General features: G+C 63.2%; 1 protein-coding gene across 3 annotated transcripts in view; it reads left to right on the top strand.

Annotated features, from left to right (window-relative positions):
* Window positions 1-22175, top strand: part of Shank2 (SH3 and multiple ankyrin repeat domains 2) — a 300166-nt gene that overhangs the window by 175484 nt on the left and 102507 nt on the right. For all 3 annotated transcript variants that reach the window (XM_070009648.1, XM_070009647.1, XM_070009650.1), the window contains 2 exons: window positions 17663-17745; window positions 19369-19493. In XM_070009648.1, the coding sequence (XP_069865749.1) occupies window positions 17663-17745; window positions 19369-19493 (208 nt within the window). The remainder of the gene's footprint in view (window positions 1-17662; window positions 17746-19368; window positions 19494-22175) is intronic.

The following is a 22175-nucleotide window of genomic DNA, read 5'->3' as shown; positions in this document are numbered from 1 at the left end:
ATCCATTCATCCATCCACCCACCCATCCATTCATCCACCCATCATCGTCCACCCATCATCCACCATCCATTCATCCATCCATCATCCACCCATTATCCACCCATCCATCCATCATCCATCCATTCATCCACCCATCCATCCACCCATCATCCACCATCCATTCATCCATCCATCATCCACCCATCCATCCATCCACCCATCTATCCATCCATCTACACATCCATCAACCCAACTATCCACCCACCATCATCCACCCACCCATCCATCCACTATCACCCACCTTTCCATCCACCATCATCCATCTATCCATCCAGCCACCTACTCCATCATCCACCCACCCACCCACCCACCCACTCACTCATCCACCCATTCCTCATCCATCCAGCCATCCTCCACCTGCTTGCCCTCCACCCGTCTGTTTAGCCAGTATTTATCGGGACTTGACACTTCTAGGAGTTAGACAAGTCAAGCCCAGTATTTGACCTGAGGTAGGCTGCAGTCCTGTTGTTGAGAAACCAAAAAATGAACACAAACCAGAACGTTCCACTTTCTGCTCAATGCCATGCAGTAAATTCCCTGGGCTCTCCCTGAGTCCTTAGGGCAGGGCAGGCCAGTCCAGCCTTCTCTAAAGAAGGACCAGTTCCCTGAGCACCTGACTTGAACTGACACCTGAAGGTTGAGGAGGAATGAAGCCTGTAGGGAAGGCCAGCAAATGCAAAGGCCCTGAGGTAGGAAAAGAACCTGAGTGGGTGGGGAGGGCTGAGAGCTGCCAGGGGACAAGCCTGCGTCTGGGAGGGTCTGGGCGGGGCCTGGGAGAGGTCCGGGAGGGTCTGGGAGAGGTCCGGGAGGGTCTGGGCGGGGCCTGGGAGGGGTCTGGGTGGGGTCTGGGCGGGTCTGGGAGGGGTCTGGGTGGGTGGGCGGGGCCCGGGAGGGGTCTGGGCGGGGTCTGGGCGGGGCCTGGGAGATCCGGGAGGGTCTGGCCGGGTCTGGGCGGGTCTGGGAGGGGTCTGGGTGGGTGGGCGGGGCCCGGGAGGGTCTGGGCGGGTCCGGGAGGGGTCTGGGTGGGTGGGCGGGGCCCGGGAGGGTCTGGGTGGGTCCGGGAGGGGTCTGGGTGGGTGGGCGGGTCCGGGAGGGGTCTGGGAGGGTCTGGGCGGGTCCGGGAGGGTCCGGGCGGGTCCGGGAGGGGTCCGGGAGGGTCCGGGCGGGTCCGGGAGGGGTCTGGGTGGGTGGGCGGGTCCGGGAGGGTCCGGGAGGGGTCTGGGAGGGTCCGGGCGGGTCCGGGAGGGGTCTGGGTGGGTGGGCGGGTCCGGGAGGGTCCGGGAGGGGTCTGGGAGGGTCTGGGCGGGTCCGGGAGGGTCCGGGCGGGTCCGGGAGGGTCCGGGCGGGTCCGGGCGGGTCTGGGAGGGTCCGGGCGGGTCCGGGCGGGTCTGGGAGGGTCTGGGCGGGTCCGGGCGGGTCTGGGAGGGTCTGGGCGGGTCCGGGCGGGTCTGGGCGGGTCTGGGAGGGTCCGGGAGGGTCTGGCCGGGGTCTGGGCGGGTCCGGGCGGGTCTGGGAGGGTCCGGGCGGGTCTGGGCGGGTCCGGGCGGGTCCGGGCGGGTCCGGGAGGGTCCGGGCGGGTCCGGGCGGGTCTGGGAGGGTCTGGGGGGGTCTGAGAGGGTCCGGGCGGGTCTGGCCGGGGTCTGGGCGGGTCTGGCCGGGGCGGGGCGGGGCGGGGCGGGTCCGGGCGGGTCTGGCCGGGTCTGGCCGGGTCCGGGCGGGTCTGGGCGGCTGCCTTCAGCCTGGTTTCCCAGGGGTGTCTCCCAGAGCCAGGAAGCGGTGGGGGTTGGAGCTTGCGTTTTCTCGCAGTGCCGTTGGTCCGGCCCCTCCCGCACCCCTCCCCCTGGGCCCCGCACCCCACTGCGGGAAGGGCCTCCCTTATCTCCATCCTTAAAACCAATTTCCTCCTCGAGTCGGATTTGAAAAGACGGGAAACGGAGCCCGTTCCCGGTGGCGGCTCGTCCCCGCTGCCCATTCTCCTGCCTCTCCAGCACCTTCTTCTTTATTTTTCTTTTTTGGTACTTTTTATAGCGGTGATAGGAAAGAGACATACCGGGGGAAAGATTCAGAGTAACAGGCTGTGGAGAGGGGGTCCCCCCCAGCTCCCCCACCCCTCCCCGGCAGAGCCCTGCTTGCTGGCTTCCCGGGGCCTTTTCAAACCCCTGAAAAGACGAAGGCGTGCTAAGCCCTCTCCACCTGGTGGCTGTGTGGCCTTGGGGGTCTGGCTTCCCTCTCTGGGCTGGCAGCTCGGTCCGCGCCTCTGGCTGCGTTCACCCAGCGGATGAATGGGGAGCAGTGAGGTGCTGGCAGCGCTGGCCGCAGGGGCGGAGCCGGGGAGGCGGAGGGAGGAGCCCGGGCGGCTTCCAAGGCCTCCACCGTGCCGTCCTGGGAACGGAAGGCAAGCAGCCCCCCCCCAGCCTTCCGCCAGGGGCGTTCTCGTTTTTGATTTTGCTATGGCTTGTTGTGATCCTGTGGGACGGGCAGCCGCTCGGGGCGGCGGCCCTGGCCGCGGGCAGCAGGGACAGGGCGTGTTGGCAGCCCTCCCTTGGTGGCCGGCAATGGAACCATCATGATGACCCCCTGGGGAGAGGAAGAAAAGGGCCAATTTCACTTTGTTGTTCTTGCTGGCCAGGGTAGGACCAGGACTCCTCACCTAAGGGTCACCCTCGTTTCTCCTTCCGCGGTGGGGTCCTGACCGCAAAAGGTGAACCTTTCCCAGCTCTGCCTTCCGTTCTGAGGGCTTGATTCCTGTTGGATAATTGATCCCCCCCACCCCCCAGTCCTGGGGCTTGAACTCAGGGCCTGGGCGCTGTCCCTGAGCTTCTTGGGCTCAAGGCTAGTGCTCTACCACGTGAGCAGCACCACTTCTGGCTTTTTTCTTTTTGCTTATGTGGTGCTGAGGAATCGAACTCAGGGCCTTAGGCATGCAAGGCAAGCGCTCTACCACTGAGCCACCTTCCCAGCCCTGTGTTTTCCTTTTGTTTATTGTTATTACTTCACGGGTGATGTGCAGACACCCGCGTCAGGCGCAGAGCACAGTTCTTTTTGGACAGTGTCACCCCTTCCTTCACTCTCTGCAGGTTTTTCCCTCCGTTGATCACTTTTAAGTGATGTTCCCGACTCCTCTCTCGCGCTTCGTCCATTCTAGACGGCAGCATTTGGTCTCTTACGCTCATGTGAATAGTTCAGTCTTTTCATTTCTATCCGTTGAATCCAAAGAGTTAAAAAAAAAACCAGCGCACACTGCCGCCGCTGCTGCCGCGGGGGGCTGCATCTGACTGGATAGCAGAGTCTGGGCAGCCGTACAAAGATGGGGCCCCGATTCCAGCTCCTTCCCCCAGGCGTGGCGGGCCGGGCCTTCCTGCACGGGACCCCCGTCCCCACGCTTGGCACAGTGCTGGGGTTATGATCTCGCACGAGGCGTTTGTTGCCGCTGGAGTCTTTAGCTCCTTTGTGCTCGCGCCGTCCGGAGCTCTGCGTGCAGCAGCCCTGGCCTGCCATCCTGTGTTTGGTGACGCCGGGGTCGGCGCCACGCCCCCGGAGGCCCCGTGCTCCCTTCCAGTCCTGCGCACGGCTGTCCCTGCGGGGCTCCCGCCTGGGCTGTGGCCTCTGTCCGCGTCCCCGGGCGCCCACGTCAGAGGCCCCCGCGGCAAAGGCCCTGGGTGCCTTGTGGCTTCGCTGTGACCGGCGGCGGCGGGAGGAGAGGGCGCGGCCCTCCCTGTCTGCAGCTGCTCCTCCGCTTTCCCCTCCGGAAGTTTCCAGGAGCCCCCCCGGTCTGTGCTGTTCCACACGCTGCGGCCGCAGCTGGCTGCGGGGTCTCAGCTCTGGCAGAACGAGGGTTTTGAACTCAGGCCTTGCGCTTGCTGGGCAGGCGCTCTGCTGCCTGAGCCACGCCTCCCGCCGGGCGGCTCCCGCTTCGAGAGGCCCCGATTCCCCACTCAGTGGCAGCGCTCTGGCTGGCTGGCTCGCTCGCTCGCTCAGATTTCCCGTCCACCCCTGTGAGTGTATCCCACTCGACACTTCTTCCTACAGATCTCCGTCTCTGCCATTTTGCTCTGGATTCTGGGAAATTTCCCCAACTTCCCAGCTCTCTGTGTAAGTGAGGATTTTGGCCAGTCACTTTATTATTCTACGAGAGCTTCCCCTCTCCATGACCGGCTATGCTTCTAAAGCTCAGAGAAGTGGTTCTGGAAGTTTCCAGCCCAGAGCTGCCCTCCAGGCAGAGCTAAGCCGAGAAGCCCAGAGCACACACCTGCAGGACAGGTAGCAGGATCTAAAATTGACAAAGGAGAGGCTGGCGTGTTTCCTTGTGGAGTGGGCGAGCGTACAGATGGTGAGGTGGGGGAGCCAGGATGAGAGGCGAGATCCGGGGAACGCCGTGTGCTTGCCGAGTTCTGTGCAAAGGGCCTGTGGTCAGGAGTGGGGCAGCACAGAGCCACAGGTCACACTTCCAGGAGCCTGCTTCCTCCCAGCCTCAGTTCCCACCAGCCCAGGGCCCACAAGACCCACGGCTACATCTGTGGTTGGGCCTCTGCCACCGAGCTTCAAGCTCCAAATGCACCAGCCAGTTATGCCAGGAGCCCGCTGCTGTCCACACTTCAAATGCGCAAGGGGCCGGGCCGAGGCTGGGCCAGGCGGGGCTCTTCCTTCCCGGGGACTTGGAAGTTTGGCCACCATTGTCCCCAGAGCTTTGGGCTGTCGGTACCTGACCCCAGGCTTTGGATCTTCCCCTCCAGTTCTGGGTGGAGAAAGGCTCTGAAAACGGCAGGCGCGGGCGGGGGCGGGGGGGGGAGTCTGCTGAGAGGAAAGGGGGGTGCTTTCCCACCTGCTGTGGGGAGCTAGCTGAGCCGGTCCGCGTCAGAGCCTAGCGAGCCACTGGCTCTGAGTTGGGGCTTTTCCCCCTGGAGCTGTAAGTGTGCTGCGTGAGCCCAGAAGCAGGCCTTATTTGGGGAGGGGGGGCAGGAGAGCCAGGTGCCGCCGTTCTGGCCTCAGGGGTCCCCGCGGGAGGCTGGGAGCCGAGTCCCAGGCCCCACGGACGCTCCTGGCTCAGAACATCCTCGGACCACATTTAACACAGCGCCCAGGTGGCCGGTGGGTGTCTGGGTGTGGGGAACACAGGCGCATGGGCGGGCGGCGGGCGGCAGAGAGGCCGCAGAGGAGCTGGTGGCTGGGGGCGGCTGAGATCCGGGCAGCCGCCCAGGGCCGCCTCAGACGCAGAGCGCCCCGCGGACCGGCCCAAGCCTCTCCAGCGGGGGAGGGAAACGCATACCGCCCTCCACACCAAGGGCTGCCCGCTTCCGCCGTGAAGCCCCCCTCCACGCCAGGCTCCCATTCCAGTCTGCCCCGGGGGGGGGCAGAGCCACGGGGGGGGGGCAGCCACTGAGGGCTGAGCCAGGGGGAGATGCCCACAGCTGGCCCTGCAAGCTGGCAGAGCCGTGGAGCCAGTTTCCCATCCCCGCCCCCCCACCCCTCCCCAGCCTTGACAGCAGCAGGCCCTCCATTCTAGAACTGAGTCACATGTGAGCGTGAAGTTCCAGGAGATGGGTTTTAAGTGTGATGGACATCACTGGGGGCGGGCTTGAAGTGTGATGGACATCACCAGGGGGCAGGCTCTACATGTGATGGACATCACCAGGGTGGGCTTAAGGTGTGATTGACATCACCATGGGGTGGGCCTTAAGTATGATGGATGTCACTAGGGGGCGGGCCTTAAGTGTGATGGATGTTACTAGGGGGCGGGCCTTAAGTGTGATGGACATCACCAGGGGGTGGGCCTTAAGTGTGATGGACATCTCTAGGGGGCGGGGTTGAGGTGTGATGGACATCAACAGTGGTTCCCACAGACATCACCAGTGGTCCACATAAATGGACAAATCCCTCGGCCCTCAGACAGACCCAACACAGCTGAGACTCCAAGGGCCTCACTCAGAGTGGACAGGGGCAAGCACATGGCAGCCGTGATGAGCAGAAATCCAGCTGAGTCAGAGTTGAGGTCTGGGCTGCCTGTGGGGCTTCAAGGCCAAGGGACTTCAAACCGGGGAGAGGATGACGAGACCAGCGCTGCAGGGGTCCTGGGGCTGAGCCTGGCGCCCAGCAGGCTCTGGGCGTAAGGCTGCTGTGCCCCTCCTCTGGCAGAGGCTCAGCGCTCTGGTCACAGAGGGAGAATCTGGGCTTGACTCAGGGCATCATGGGATGATCAGGACTCCTGCTACAGAGCAAAACACAGTATAGAGGCTGATCACAGGCGCGCGCGCACACACACTCTCTCTCTCTCTCTCTCTCTCTCTCTCTCTCTCTCTCTGCAGCTTCTAAATCTATGTCTCCTCCGGCTTAGGGCAGGGACCAACTCCGCCTTCATTTTTGCTCCCTGTCAGTTGGTATAGGTCCAGCAATGTTCAGCCTCGGAGTGAGTGGACAGATGGGTGGATGGATGATTGGAGGGCTGGTGGGCAGACAGAGGGTGGTTGTGTAAATGTGTGGATGCATGGATGGAGAGACGGACGGACAGATGAGTGGAGGGGTGGGTGGATGAATGGATGGATGGGCAGATGGATAGATGGGTGAATGGGTGAGTGGATGGTTGGGTGGAAGGATGGATACATGAGTAAGTGGTGGATAGATGAGTGGGTGAGTAGATGGATGAGTGCATAGATAAATGGGCAGATGGGTGGGTAGATGATGGGTAGTTGGATGGTCAGATGGACGGATGGATGGGTGGGTAGTAGATGGATGAATATATGGACAAACAGCTGAACAGATGGTTGGATAATGGGTTGATGGATGAGTGGACAGACGGACGGACAGGTGGGTGGGAGGGCGTGGATGGTCAGGTGAGCAGCCGGCCGGCCCGCTGCACAGGATCAGCGTGCAGACCTGGGCTCAGTCAGACCTGATTCTGCCGGCAGAGGTCAAGGTGGGGGCTGGCTGGAGGGCAGCAGGCCGGCATGAGAATGGGGCCTGGTTGCCTCGGGTCCCCCAGGAGCCCTCACTGCTGGGGAGCAGCCGCGTGTGGTGACCCAGGGAAAGGCTGGGCCCTTGGCTTCGTCTTCCGCATGGAGGTGCCCCGTCATAAAGTGCTCCCCGCTTTCCTCTGCAGTGGAGGGGCCCTTCCTTCTCATGACGGGGTGGAGGGGGAGAAGGGCAGGACGTGGGACCCACAACCCAGTGCTGTGTCACGGCCCTCGGCAGTTACTGTGACCCCGTCTCAAGCCTCATTTTGGCTTTTTTTTGTTGTTGGTGGTGGTCGTGGGGCTTGAACTCAGGGCCTGGGTGCTGTCCCCGAGCCTCTTTGTGCTCAAGGCTAGCTCTCTACCACTTGAAGTCTGGTCTTTGTTATGGCGGTTCTGGAGTTTGAATTCAAGGCTTCGTGCTTAGTAAACTGTGGCTCTGCTGTGTGCCTCAGCTTGGCTTTTTGCTGGATATTTTGGAACTAGAGTCTCATAAGAGTTTTCTGCCTGGTCTGGCTTTGAACTGCGATCCCCAGATCCGAGCCTCTGGGTAGGTCAGATTACAGGCGTGAGCCACCACACCCCAGCTCTATCTTCTTGCATGAGCTGTGCGGCTCCCCAACCAGAGACAGGAGCGGGGGAGGGGGGCTCTGGGCAGCCAGAGCTGGGGAACCCGGGAGCACATCCCATTTTGAGGGCTGTGAGTGGGGAAGATGGTGGGGCTGTGAAGACCCTAGAAGAGGTGTGAAGAGGGACCAGGGAGGCTTGGGCTCCACTTCATTCATTCATTCAGACATCCATTCATTTATTCATTCAAAAGTACATGCCAACTGGGCGCCGGTGGCTCATGCCTATCATCCTAGCTACTCAGGAGGCTGAGATCTGAGGACTGTAGTTCCAAGCCAGCCTGGGCCAGAAACCCACGTGGCTTGGGGCTGTGCCCCGCTCCTGCTGTGGCCCAGGGCCTGCTCCTCTGCGTGGCCCAGGGCCTGCTCCTCTGCGTGGCCCAGGGCCTGCTCCTCTGCGTGGCCCCCTGCAGGTCCTTTCTCTGACTCCAGGTCGCATCCCCTCCTGGACGTAGGACATGGGGCTGGTTACTCCTGCACTCACTCCCCGGCTCTGCCCTTTGCCAGCTGTGTGACTTTCCACCTCTCACCCAACCTCTCTGAGGCGCAGCCACCTCATTCACAAAATTAGGAAGAGGTGGTCTGTGTGAGGCATCAAGTGGGCACAGGAGCGTGCAGCGTGTGCCCTGGCGGTGGCTGCTGGTGCCACGGCCGTGCTGGGTCCCTGCAGCGTGGGAGGGAGGCGAGGCGGGGCAGGGGTGGGGTGTGTTCTCTGAGGTGGGCTGGGATGAACTCAGGTACCGCACAGCCCTGATGGAGGAGTCCGGGCAGGCAGACAGGGCGAGGGGGCAGGGGGTAGATGGCAGATTATCTTCCCGAGACGTCTCTGACGACAGGCACAGAAGATGGCCAGCCTGCCCAAGCTCAGGAGCAGGCTCCTTCCAGCAGCCATCCCTGACACACAGCAGGAGCAGGTGCTCAGGACGCATGGTTGGCAGGCTGGCAGTGGGCTGAGATTCCGGCTTTGCCGGGCGCTGGTGGCTCAGGCCTGGGATCCTAGCTGCTCGGGAGTCAGATCTGGATGGTCGCAGTTCAAAGCCAGCTTGAGGAAGAAGGCCTGTGAGATCGCATCTCCAGAATAAGTGGCAGAAAGCCAGGCTGGCCAGGCACGGGTGATCCTAGCTACTCAGGAGGATCGTGGTGATCTGAGGATGGCAGTTCGAAGCTAGCCCCAGGCAAGAAAGGCTGTGAGACTCTTAACGACACAGAAAAAGCCAGAAGTAGCGTTATGGCTCAAGTGGTAGAGTGCTATCCTTGAGCAAAAGAAGCTCAGCGACAGCGCCTAGGCCCTGAGTTCAAGCCCCAGGACTGGCACAAAAAAAAGCTAGGTTGGAGGTGTGGCTCAAGTGGTAAATTGCCAGCTACACAACTACAAGGCGCTCAGCTCAAACGCTGGTAATTGGAGAGAGAGAGAAACAGGGTGGGGTATAAGGGAGAAAGGAACAAGAATGTTCCAGAAGGACACCGGGGCTGGAGGCCTAGGGAATGCGTCTTGTCTCGTGGGCAGTCAGGGTCGTGTGCACACAGCCTCCAGCTCTGCCCGGCCCAGCCCTGGCCTCGGTTTCCCCTCAGCCCACCCCATCACCACTTCCACTGGTCCCTCAGAGATTTCCCGGCTCTGGGGGATTCTCTCCCCAACCAGCTGTGTTTCCTAGTGAAGATCTCCCTCCCTCCCTGTGTGTGGGTCAGTGCATCACAGGCTAGCCCGCTGGGGGCGGGCGGGGGGGTCACTCAGGTCCATGCGCCGGCTGGGACACATGAGGCCCAGATCCTGGGGGGGGGAGTAATGTTGCCCAGAGCTGGGACTGGACTGGAAAGCTGCCCTCTCCCTCCGGGACAGCTAGTCCTCACTCAGAAACAGCGTGGGGGGAGCTGGAGCTGCGGGGGGGGGCGGGGAGCAGGGAGAGGGGCCAGGGCAGGAAAACAGGCCACAATTTTGAGTGTTGGAAGTGAGGAGAGGAAAGTAAAGCAGCAGCCAGCCAGCCCCCAAGCCGGCTGCACTGGGCAGAGATGTCCGGCTGTGCAGAGGTCCTGTGGCCATGGCTGACCTCCCAGAGAAAGGGGTGGGAGGGCCGTCGAAGGGGGTCATCCATGCTGGGGGGGAGATTGCATTCTCGAAGCTGGCGGGGATGTGTGGGTGAATTTTAATCGGGAGATACACGGTCTAGTTTAAGGCTCTGTGTGATAAAGAGCGAGTCTGGGAGAGGCTTGTCGGAAGGATCTTGTGACCTCCAGGTAAGGGATGTCAGCGCTGGGGGCGGGAGGGAGTTCACAGCATGCTGGCTGTGGGGGAGGGGAGCTCAGGGCGTGGTGAGTCCCTACTGGGCGCTGGATGCTGTGTGGGCCTTTGAAGCCCCCCCCCCCCCCCCCCGCCATCCGGGACCAGCGGGGGGGGTGGGGGGGGCATCTGCACCTGTCACTGAGCAGGTTTGAGACCTCCCCCCACACTGGGTCGGGCCCAGTTTGAGAGTTTCGAGGTGGCCCCATTCCTTGGTAGGAGCGGGCTTGTCACCGGTGCGGCTGGGACACGTGTCGGCCGCATCCGTCCTCTCCCATCAGCCGATCTTGGCAGGTAACACTTAGGAAACACTCGTGTGAGATGTATCACAAAGTAACGAGACAATTTAATTGGAATCAAGTTCTTCCTGCGTGATTGTTTCTATTAGGACAAAAACTTGCGCTGCGTGCGGGCCGTGAGCAGGGAGGAGGGGAGCAGGTGACAAACACGGTGGGCCGGTGTTTGCATAATCGCCAGTGTGAGAAACAGCCCCCCTGGGGCGCGTCTCCATGGAGAAGGGGTGCGGCTCCCCTAGAGGGTGGGTGTCCCTGCCGTCCCGCCGCCTGCTCCCCGCTCCATCACCACATGCAGGCTGCACCGCCAGGCACCCGGAAACAGCCCTGCCCGGCTGGCTGCAAGCGAAGCGCAGGGTGGCGCCGGCCCTGGGCTCCATTTCCCCCATGAGTCACGGCAGGCAGGGAGCAGCCGCAGAATTCCTCCAGCCAGGAAGCCGGAAGCAGAATGCTGGGGTGGGGGTGGGGGGGATGCGGCCCAGGGCTGCCAGGCTCCCCGACTCTGCGGCGAATGATGGGGGGACCCCCTCCCGTCCAGGGGCGGCTGCCCAAGGAACGCTCTGCCTGCCTCTGTCCGTCCGATGAGCTGTCCTCCCAGCCTCTCTGCCTCCGGCCCTGCGGCCGTGGGCTGGGCTGGCTGCCCGGGCTGGCAGCGTGTCCGCAGACCCGGACACCTGTTCACCCCCCACCTCGCGGCTGGCCATCCCCGGCGGACCAGCTGACCACGCTCTGCTTGGCTCCTCTTTCCTGACTGGCAGAGCCTGGACGTTTCTAGGACATCCGCTGTCCCGAGATGCTTTCTAATAGTGCCCCAGTTCCGTGCGGCCCGCCTGGCTCACCCCAGCAGCCATGGCTGCCGCTTCTGCCCCCTGCAGCTCCGAGGAGCTATTTTCAGGGGTTCCTTTCGGGGACCCCCCTCCTGGCCCGCCCCAGGTGCTCATGCCCAGCGGCCCGGCCCTTTGTGCCATTGTTTTCCGCCAAGGCCTTGGTTATTTCGTCCTTGAGCTCCAGCGGCCACTAGCTGCCGGCCTGCCCCAGGATTCTTCCAGACAGAAAATCTGACTTGCAAGCGGTGTTCACACCCAATGCGGTGATGTGGAGGGTCAGGTTTAGCAAGAAATGGAGTTGACCCCGAGCGAGGTTCCTTCCTTCGCACGCTCGCTCCGCCCTCCGTTTCAGAGCTGGCACATTTCACGCTGCAGATTGCAAACATGATTGGGGGGGTTTCACCGGACGCCTTGAGACAGCCGGGGTGAGGCTGGTAGTGGCGCCAGCCCTCGGTGTCCCTCTACACCCCTGCAGGGGCTCAGCTGGCCTACGGGGGTCCCTCTTCTGCCAGTGCCCCGCCCCCCCCAGCTGTAGCAGGGAGGTTCCCTGATCTTGGGCCTGCACTGCACAGACCAGGCTGACTTCCACGTCCAGCCTGAGCACACTTGCTGCCTGCCTCTCCAGCCCCGGGCAGCAAGGGCGAGGCCCCGGGCTGAGGCTCCCCAGAGAGCCAGCCCCCATCACACACTGACAGAGCCAGAGCTCCTTACCTGTCTACCCAGCATCCCTGGAGCTTGGAGAAAGCCTCAGGAAAAAGAAACAGCAGTCACTTTTGTTCCTGGCAACACCGGAGAGCCTGAGCGGACACAGGCCTGGGACTCCTGCCGCAGGCCGGGCCTCGGGCGCAGTGGTGGACAAGTAGCCGTGTGGCGACTCACGCCTCTGGGCATCAGCTCGCGGCTCTGCGGCACCGCTGGCTGGGATGTTTCCGTCCCTTCCTCCATGCAGCCCTGCGGCTGTGGCCTTGGTGGCACTATGCCTTCTCGGTCGGGGTGCAGAGTCCCCGGGAGCAGGGACCAGTGTGTCCCCCGCAAGCCTGTGACTTTCCAACAGCCTCTAACAAGTTAGCACACACTGGGAGGTTTAGAGCTGGAACAATGTGTTTACTCACAGCGTGGAGGCCAGGATCTGAGGCTGAAGAGACGAGGTCCACTCCCTCTTGAGAATCTAGGGAGGACCCATGGGCCCCTCGGGTATCCGCTGTCTGCCAGTCACCCACGGTGGGCGCTGCTGGGGGTCCCTGGCTGATCCTGGATCATGTGCCCGTCCTGTGACCAGTCTGCTGGTGTTTATTGTGTTTCTGAGATGGTGTCAGGACTGGCCTAGCTCTCACAATCTTCCTACCCCAGCCTCCTGAGTAGCCGGGATTACAGGCATGCACCACAACCCCTCCGTTATATTCGCTCTCACAGGGATGCAGGAATTGGTCTTAGGGTCTCCATAAGTCCAGTGTTTCTCATCGCAAGAACATTAGTGGAGCCCGGTGTTGGTGGCTCATGCCTGTAATCCTGGCTCCTCAGGAGGCTAAAATCTGAGGATCGCGGTTCAAAGCCAGCCCGGGCAGGAAAGACCCTGAGACTCCTATCTCTAATAAATCCACCAGAAAACTGGCAGTGGCGCTGTAGCTCAAGGTAGAGCGCTCACCTTGAGCTGAAGAGCTGAGGGACAGCATCCAGACGCAGAGTTCAAGCCCCATGACCAGAAAAAAAAAAAAAAAAGCATTAGTGGCTGGCGTCTGTTTCCGGGGAGGTAACCACTGAGAAGTTCGGGGATACCCATCAGGCCAGGCTGGCCACACCTGGCACCCTGCAAGATGCACGGAGCCCGCCGGTCCATCCGACACCCACGGGAGCACCAATGTTAACTTGCACCGTGGCTTGAATGGCCCAGGGATCCAGAGGGAGCCGAGGGGGCTGATTTGGCAGGGCTGCCCGCCGGGGCCACACCAGCCCCCTGCTCAGAGCTTCACTGCTTGATGCGGCCCGCCTCGTCTCCTCACCCCAGGCCCAGCCGCCTGGGGCTCCCAGTCTGTGCCTGCCCCCTCCCCCAGTAGAATCAAGGACACGGTTGGGGGCTGGCGGGGCTTGGCCGCCATCTGTCAGCCTGGCACTACCAAGTCCCAAACCAGGAAGAGGCAGCCTTCCTTCCCTGTTGGCGCATGGAACTGAGCCGCGGCCGCTCTAACGCCACGTGATGTGTGGTCACCTGACATGGCGAGGCCCGGTCAGCTTGCTCACTGCCCGCAGGTGGCTAAATCAGCTGCTCGCCGGGGCAGGAAGTGGACGGTGGGTGGGAAAAGCGTGGGCACCGCAGTGCTCTGTCCCGTGGCTCCCAGGAGCCTTGGGGCCCAGGGCTGTGCATCCCGGGCTCCGTGTGTCTCCCGTGTAGATGGCCGCGTTGGTGTGTGGGAGCCAGGCCTTGACCCAGCCTTGCATGAACTAGGAAAAGTTCATAGCAAAAAAAAAAAGTTGGCACAGGGCCGGCGCGGCCGTGACAGCGCAGGCCCGGGCTGTGTGCAGTGCTGTCCGCAGGGCCCGCCCCGCTGTGCTCGGTTCCTGTCCCCACCCCCCCCCCACCCCGCGGGCAGACGCAGGCACAGGAGACCTGAGACCCTGCGCTGGGGTCTTGCTCTGTTCTGTCCACAAGCCCGAGATGCTGTGCCTCGTGGGGAACTCCCATGGGACGTGGTGTTTGTCCCAAGCCTGCTCCGGCATCCACGGTCCTTGCCAGATGTGGAGGCAGCAAGGAAGGGGCTGGGCAGGGAGGGGGGAGGATGGGCCAGGGAGGGGCAGGGAGGGGGGAGGACAGGGGCCAGGGAGGGGCAGGGAGGGGGGAGGACGGGCCAGGGAAGGGCAGGGAGTGGGGAGGACAGGGAGTGGGGAGGACAGGGGCCAGGGAGGGGCAGGGAAGGGGGAGGACAGGGGCCAGGGAGGGGCGGGGAGGGGGGAGGACAGGGAGGGGGGAGGACGGGCCAGGGAGGGGCGGGGAGGGGGCAGTTCAGAGGCTGGGCAGGGCCCCCCAGTTATGCGGGGTGTACATGGGAGCCTTGGCAGTGAAGCCAGATCATGGTGTGTCTGGGCCTCGTCTGAGGTGGCCACGCTGGTCCCACCAGGCAGGCCGCCGGTGGCAGGTGGCAGGTGGCAGCACCGCCCAGGGCTGCGGCAGAGGCCACGCCTCCACGCCGCGGCTCCCAGCGGCCTGGCTGTCCTCTGCTCCGCCAGTAGGAGAGCAGAGCCACTGGGAGCGACCGCGTCCAGGAAAGCTCCCTTGGGAGGCCGGGATGTGGGGTTTCGCAGTCCGATTCTACAGGGGTGGGGTGCTTCAGAGAGAACCACACTGGGGCCTGGCCTTGGGGGTCTTCTGGGCCTGGCTTTGAGTTGAGTCTCCAGCTGCTTCCTGTGAGCGGCAGGAGTCCCAGTGTCTGAGTCTCTGCCTCCCTGCCTCCCACCTCCCTGCCTTGGGCCTCCCTGACTCTGGCCTCCCTGCCTCAGGCCTCCCTGCCTTGGGCCTCCCTCCTCCCACCTCCCTGCCTCCTGCCTCCCTGCCTTGGGCCTCCCTGCCTTCTGCCTCCCTGCCTCCCACATCCCTGCCTCCGGCCTCCCGCCTCCCTCCCTTGGGCCTCCCACCTCCCTCCTCCTTGCCTCTGGCCTCCCTGCCTCCGGCCACCCGCCTCCCTGTCTGCTCTGCAAGCAGTAGCCTCCCTTGGTGCTGTTCTCTAGCCTGCCCTGGGCTGTCCCCACGCTCGACCCCGCCCGGCCCCATCGGATCCTGCCTAGCTCTCTCTGCTGTGTGACCTCTGAGGGGTGCAGTTGGTATGCTGGAATTTGGAGTGGTTGTAAGTCGGGGGGCCGCTGCCTCCTGCTGCTCCAGTCGCCTCTCGGTGGTCCTCACCCCTCTTTGCAGGGGACCTGAGCCTCTGAGAGGCCGAGCTGGTAAATGCCTGAACCAGGCTCCCAGCACACAGCCCATCTGAGCATAAAGTGAGCAATAACTCCGGTCCGGGCACCCGAAGGCCGTTCCGCCGTGTAGCAGGCTGAAGAGCCGGGTGCCCTGTTCACATAGGAACAGCAGGGGCCGTCTGACCACTGGCCACGGAGCGGGCGGCGGTGACGAGGGTCAGTTCCCATCCCAGCACTGACCAGGCTGGGCTGGGCTCTCCCCCTCAGCTTCCCAGGTAGGCCTCCATCCAGGCACCCAGGATGTGTCTGGACCTCAGACGGAAGCAGCATGGCAGGTGGAGAGGGTGTCGATTCAGACCAGTTCTTCACCTCATCAGAGGTGGGGAGGGTAGGGGAGACAGGGGGCGGGCCAGGTGGGCAGGCAGGACCAGGGGGCAGGGGCCTCTGGGGTTCTCCTTGTGCTCTGTGGACTCTGAGCTCAGAAGGTCACAGCGACCTTCAAGACTGGGCTTTGAACCAAGTTCAGTTGGGTCCCCAGACCGGTGTGGTCAGGTGCCCCCCTGCTCCTGCTGTCACCCGTGCGGGGCCCTCGCTGGCAGGAGATGGCCGGGTTCAGTGGGGACGCAGGGTCCACGCCGTCAGGTTCGGGGGGGAGGGACCGGCTTCGGGAGCACACGATGGGCTGACCCCAAGGCGGGCAGAATTGGGTGTCACCCCCCACCGGTCCCCCAGAGGAGGACAGCAGGCTCAGGCCCCTTCAGGTGGGCAGCTACTCAGAGGAAGAGTCTCAAGGTGGCTGACCGAAGCCCTGCCTTGTGGTGATGGGGCCGTCCGCGTCCACCATAGAGGCCTGGGAAGCCTGGCCCACGGGGGCCACAGGGCCAGGGAGGCCTGGGAAGCCTGGCCCACAGGGGCCACAGGGCCAGGGAGGGCACAGTGGTGCCAGGCTGCATGGGCCTAGAGAAGGGCCCGAAGCCCCGGCCCGCCCCGCTCCTGTCTCCCGCCCCGTCCTGGCTGCCCGCCTGGCCGGCTTGGTCACTAACAGCCCCCGAGGACTTTCCCTCTCAACCACACCGCCAAACCACTCAGCCCCGGGAGGCTGCGGTCTGTCCTCACTGCTGGCTGGTGGGGGGGGGGACTGCATCCTGGGCCGTGGGGGAGGGCGTGGGGGAGGGCTCACCCGCATGGCCTGTGCGTGGTGGTGTTGCTCGGGACGCCCAGCCTCCCCTCCGCCTGCCCAGACCCCCAGGATGGATGTGACGCCTCGTGACGCCCCGCTGGCCGGCCCTGGCTGGCGGTCACCGGCGCGTTCCCTCCCGGGACCCTGCGCTGTCCCTGCTGGGGGCCGTCTCTGCGGCGCCCGTCTGCTCCTGCCCTGTGCAGGGCCCTCTCATCCTGGACTTGCTGCCTCCCCCTCCCCCTCTGGGCCAGAGGCCGCAGGGCTCCGGGCTCCGCAGGGCTCCGGGTGCTTCTTCTGGTCCTGGTGTCTCGCACCTCCGGTGGCTCCATGCTGGGAGAGGCACTGGGGAAAACTGAAGCCTCCCCCTGTTCCTCCTTCCCTGCTGCCTCCCCTTCCGGCTCCATCCCTGCAGCCTCTGATTCCCGGTGGGAGGCAGGCAGCCTCCAGCCTCCTCCTGCCCCTTCAGTGGCCACCCAGAGGCCTGGGGCAGGATGAGAGCTGGCCTTGTCTCCGGGGCCATGTTCTGCACCTATTCCTCCAGCCGGGCCCCATGTGCTTAGGCGGGGGTTGGGGGGGAGGGGTGATTGGCAGAGGGGCCGCACACTAGTAGGAGATGAGACTTTGGCAGGTGGCAGTGAAGTGGGGGTTTCAGATTTCTTTCCTTTAAAGGGGAAAACAAGGGGCCAGGAGACCGTGTTGCAGGGTAAGGGGGGACACACACCATCCTTGTCCCCCCCAACGAGCCATCAGATGGCTCCGATGTGGCCGAAGTGTCGTGGGAGGTGGCGCTCCCCCTCCCCCCAGTCCCCCAGGTCCCCCTGCCGCGGCCGGGCCGCCCCCCTCCCGCCCGCCGCCCGCCCGCTCACCCAGCCTGCCGATCGGCAGCACAGGATGACGCCCGGGCCGCGCCGGGCGCTCTGTGGGCTCGTCAGATGACTGTGGGGGCCCCACGCTCCCTGGCGCGGAGGAGGGGGCGCGGAACTGCACACCGGTCCTGCATCCCCGCGCCCGCCCGCCTGCCTGCCGGCAGCTCCTGCGTGCACGGAGCAGCAGCGGAGGGAGCTGGTCTTCTTTTTCCATCCCTCCAAGAGGAAAACAAAGCTTCCACCGCCTCGGTTCTCCTCTGGCTGATTCCATTTGCGTCCCTGGAAGATGCGTCTGGCCGAGGCGGGCCGGGGCAGCTCCGTCGCCACCCCGCCGCCGCTGCTGCGGCCGCCGCCGCCACCGGGGCTACTTACTTTCTTCTTGGAGCTGGGCGGCGTTGCCCTGGCCGGCCCCCGGGCGCCCTGAGCGGCCCGCCCGCCCGCAGGCCCTCCAGCATGCGCGGGTCCTTCCCCCGGCTGGCTCCCCCCCTCCACATCCCATTGTGCCCCGCTCCCCCATCCTGCTAGCCCCCCACCCCCACCCCAGCTCCTCCCGCACCTCTCCCTGCCACCCAGGCTCCTCCATGCTGCCGGGATCCGGCGAGCGGCGTGATTAATTGGCTATGAGGATGAACCTCCCCGGTGGAGGAGCAGCCGCCGTAATGATGACGGGTTACAATAATGGTCGTTATCCCCGGAATTCTCCCTACAGTGACTGCATCATCGAGGAGAAGACGGTGGTCCTGCAGAAGAAAGACAATGAGGGCTTCGGGTTTGTGCTCCGGGGGGCGAAAGGTAAGCGCGGCCGGGCGCCCGCACGCGCGTGTGTGTGTGTGTGTGTGCCCGTGTGTGCCCGCGTGTGCCCGCGTGTGCCCCTGATCCTGTGTGCCTGTATGAAGCATGTTCCCAGCTTGGAGATAAACGTGAAGCGGCATTTTCCTGGGGCCACTTGGTTGCTAGACAACCGCGATCTCTCGCATCCTGCCTTTCTCAGGAAGCACTGGGGCTTCCTTTCAGCATATTTTCTTAATTTTCGATTCACAATATTGCCCAGAACAGGCTCATACTCTCTTCTCTCTGCCCCCTCTCTCTCTTGCTCTTTCTCCCCCCACTTCTTTTAATCATGGAGTTAATCCGTCCATGTCTTACGCTTTAGTCTGACCACATTGTGGCTGCCTTCAGAGCGCAGACACCAGCATCGCCAGCCTGGAGTTGGGGGTGCCCCACTCTGGGAGGGGGGCTTCAGCCCAGGGAGGCCAGCGCCCATGTGGCTCTCTATAAGGTGACTTTGCAGAGGTGTGCCGAGCCAGTGGCACACACCCAGTGGGCTGCGCGATGGGGGCTCTGGGGTCCGGGTGGTGGGGCCGGGGGCTTCCCTGGCCGATGAAAACAAAATGGCATCGCCCCCGTGAGAGGGAGACACTGCCCCGTGGGCGCTGACCGGCCATGTGGAAGTCCCACCTCAGAGCTGCTGGGCTGCGTCGGGGCCCTGCCCTTGCTATGAGATGGCCTCCTGCCTGCCCGAGCCCCGGCCGTCCAGAGCGATCTGCCCAGAGGGAGAGGGGAGCTCGGCCCCCCCAGGACGTGCCTACGTCTGCCTGTGTGCCCGGCTCTCCCTCCCCACCTGGGCATCTTTGCCTCTCCCACCCACCCCCGGTGCTCACGACTGCCAGGAAGTCCCACCTTGCCCTAGAGTTGTACTTGAAGCCATGTGGGCCTGGAACCGAGCCTGGCTCTGCCGGGGAGCGGAAGTCCAGCCCCCACCCCCTTCAGGCTGGGCCCGGAGCGTGTGGTCGCAGGAAGCCGGTCCCCCCCCAACCCCCCTCCACCCCACACACAGCCAGAGCTCAGGGCAGACCCCAGACGCGCGGCCACCCACCAGGTCAGCCTTCTGCTCCAGCCATGTTCCCGGTCCAGTCTCCTGGGCCGCGGCTCCGCATGGAGTTTCTCCAGCTCCCTGTGGTATGAGCAGGAACTTTTCCATTTTTAGAACTGAAAAAATGTTTAGTCACCGATGCTTTTAAAGAAAATGACAGGCGTGCAGACCTGTTCCACAGAGCACATTGTCCTGGGGTTGGGCGGGGAGGCCGAGGGGCATGGGGTGGGAGGCTCTGCGCACGGCTGGCGCACGGCTCAGGGAGAGCCAGCGGGACCACCGCCTCCAGCAGGAGGTGTGGGGCTCCTCCTCCGGGGTCCTGTGGGGTGAGGGGGGACAGCCAGCCTGGAAAACACCCCTGTGTGGGGTGAGGGGGGACAGCCAACCTGGAAAACACCCCTGTGTGGGGTGAGGGGGACAGCCAACCTGGAAAACACCCCTGTGTGGGGTGAGGGGGACAGCCAACCTGGAAAACACCCCTGTGTGGGGTGAGGGGGGGGACAGCCAACCTGGAAAACACCCCTGTCTCCTTGTCTCCCCAGCCGACACCCCTATCGAGGAGTTCACGCCGACGCCGGCCTTCCCGGCACTGCAGTACCTGGAGTCCGTGGATGAGGGCGGGGTGGCGTGGCAAGCCGGACTGAGGACTGGGGACTTCCTGATCGAGGTAGGACACGCGTGTTCCTGGTCATCCTGCCCGGGGAGAGCGCGGACGCGCGGCTTGGAAGGCGCGGTTGTGGTGGCCACGCCACAGGTTTAGGGGTGTCGGAGGGACTCTGGGTGTCTCCGCCCCTGTGGCTGCCCGTGGCCCTGGTGTTTCGGAGTGTCTGTGAGCCTCTGGCTGTAAGTCTTAGGAAGGAGAAGATGTGCATGGAACTTGGCCGTCCGTCCCAAAGTAGAAGGGTCGAAAGAGACGTGGCTCGGCTGGCGGGCTGGTTGGGGGGAGAGGGATCTGTGGATGTGTTTGCCTTGACACCAGGGGTCATTTCCTGTCCCTGCGCCCCAAGAGCGAGAGGGAGGGACTGCTGACATAGGGCCGCAGCTGGTGGCCGCGAGCCGGCGGGTCTGCGGTAGCTGGATGGGCGACGGGCTCAGGAGACGGTGGATCTTGGGCAGGAGAGGGCAGAGCAGTGACTTTGAAAAGTGGCTGCTGCTTATGTCTCACGTGCAGAATCCCCCGGGTGCTGTGGATGCCACGGCCACCACGCGTGCGAGGGGTTCCACTTCCGTGGCACATCTGGCGGTTCGCCATCCGGCAGGTTCAGGGTTGTTCTGGTCTCGCGGGGCGAAGGCACGTGTGACCCTCTGGAAATCGGAAGAAGGCAGGAGTGTGCTGGAGATGGGAAAAGATCCCGAGCCGCCCTGTGTCTCAGGCGGAGGCAGCGGGGAGGGGGTCCTGCGGGGGCCCCACCCCCTGCACCTACCCCGACGTGTGTCCGGGCAGTAAAGGAGGGGACCGCATCTGACCTTGCAGAGCTGGACCTGGAAGCCATTTCTGCCCATGGTGCCCAGTGATCCTTCAGCTGGGGCCTGGTTTGGGATTCCAGGGGCATCTCCCCGGATTTGTAAGGATGACGGACATGCAAGGGGAGCCCCCCTCCCCAATGTGGGGGAGAGTGAGCCGGGCAAGGGGAGGCGGTGGTCTCACTGTGTCTCCTACTGTTTGCTGGAAGATGCATTGAGGTGATTCTTGACCAAGGTGAAGCCTGGGTTGGGTGAGCCCGGAGCGACTTGGAGTTGTTGTCTGTTGGAACTGTGGGGTGCAGACCTGGAGTGGCAGAGCAGGGGGTGGGGGCGCCCCCCTGCAGCTCCGCCGGCTGCCGGTGAACTGGGTTTGTAACCCTCATGCAAATGTAGAGGTGGGGTGTGAATCATCTCCAGTAGGATGCGATTGTGATTTTTGTGTGTGTGTGTGTGTGTGTGTGTGTGTGTGTGTGTGTGTGTGTGTGTGTGTGAGAGAGAGAGAGAGAGAGAGAGAGAGGCAGGCAGGCAGGCAGGCAGGCAGGCAGGCAGACAGACAGACAGACAGACTGACGGGACACGGCCTGAATGGGAGGCCTATGGATGACAGGGAAGGAGGTCCACTAGGTAGAAGCAGGTTGGTGCTGGCTCTTGGTCTTCAATAATAAATGACAGCGGTGGATGTTAAAATCTCTCTCCTCCCCTGGTGTTGGGCATATTGAGTTGTTTTCGGGTAAAACGGTTCAATGAAACTAATGCGGACCACCGAGGCACCATGCCCAGTGGGGTCCATGCTCCCCTGGCACGGGGCTGGTAGATGTCGGTGCCCTCATCTGGGCTGGGCTGGTGGAGGAGCCACACTCTCCTGTCCCACTAAATCCTCAAGAAAACGTAAAACATCAGAGTTCCCTCCTTTAACCACTGGTGTACAGAAGTGCTTACCTTCAGGGCGCAGGTATTTTATTTGGGGGACCTCTGCAGTCCAGCAGTGGCCCCAAGATGCATTAGACGGTGGTGACACGGAGCTGCCCGTGGCCGAGAGAGGGCCACGCCCTCCGGAGCAGCCGTCCTACTGGGCTGTGTGCTGACAGGGAGCAGGTCCACCCGGACAGACAGACGGACTCCTGGGGGACCCGGCTGCTCCCGTCCACCTCCCAGCTGCCTCTGGGGACTTAGAAATTCTCCACTCGGTGCTTGGATCGAAGACTGAGAATCCCTGTTGAGTTGTTTTCCTAGCAACTGAGTTTTGCCGCTGGAATATTAAAATCATTTCTGGCCTAACTGCATTGTCAATGAACCGTGGCAACCATGAAGGATCACTTGAAGCATCTCACGTGTCCCCCAGTGAGTCTTCATGTGCCCGGGCCTAGTCAGAGTCTGTGTGGTTTCGAGCTCCCCGTGAGGTGCGGTCTCTGTGGGGAAAGCCACTCGAGAGCCAGCGTGTGGCCCCGCCCCACCCCTGTGCCTCGTGGCCAGCCTTCCTCTCTACTGTGTGAAAGACCCTGGGAAGCTGTCAGCCTGTGTCCTCCCAGGGCACACGCTGCCGCTTGCTCCTTTGGGCCAGGTGAACATTGGCAGAAGTGAACATTGGCTGTAAAAGTCATCATGGACATCAGTGTCTTTTTGTTGTTGGTGGTGGTGGTCATGGGGCTTGAACTCTGGGTCTGGGCGCTGTCCCTCAGCTCTTCAGCTCAGGGCAAGTGCTCTACCACTAGAGACACAGCACCACTTCCTGTTTTCTGGTGGTTCATTAGAGATAAGTCTCACGGACTTTCCTGCCTGGGATGGCTTTGAACCGTGGTCTTCAGATCTCGGCCTTCTGAGTAGCTGGGATGACAGATGTGAGCCACTGGCTCCCAGCGCCATCTTTACAACTTTGGTTTTCCAT

This window comes from Dipodomys merriami, unplaced genomic scaffold (assembly GCF_024711535.1).
Source record: "Dipodomys merriami isolate MVZ:Mamm:240054 unplaced genomic scaffold, mDipMer1.0.p SCAF_78, whole genome shotgun sequence".
NCBI classification, from domain to species: Eukaryota; Metazoa; Chordata; class Mammalia; order Rodentia; family Heteromyidae; genus Dipodomys; species Dipodomys merriami.
This window is presented reverse-complemented; position numbering and strand designations above follow the sequence as displayed.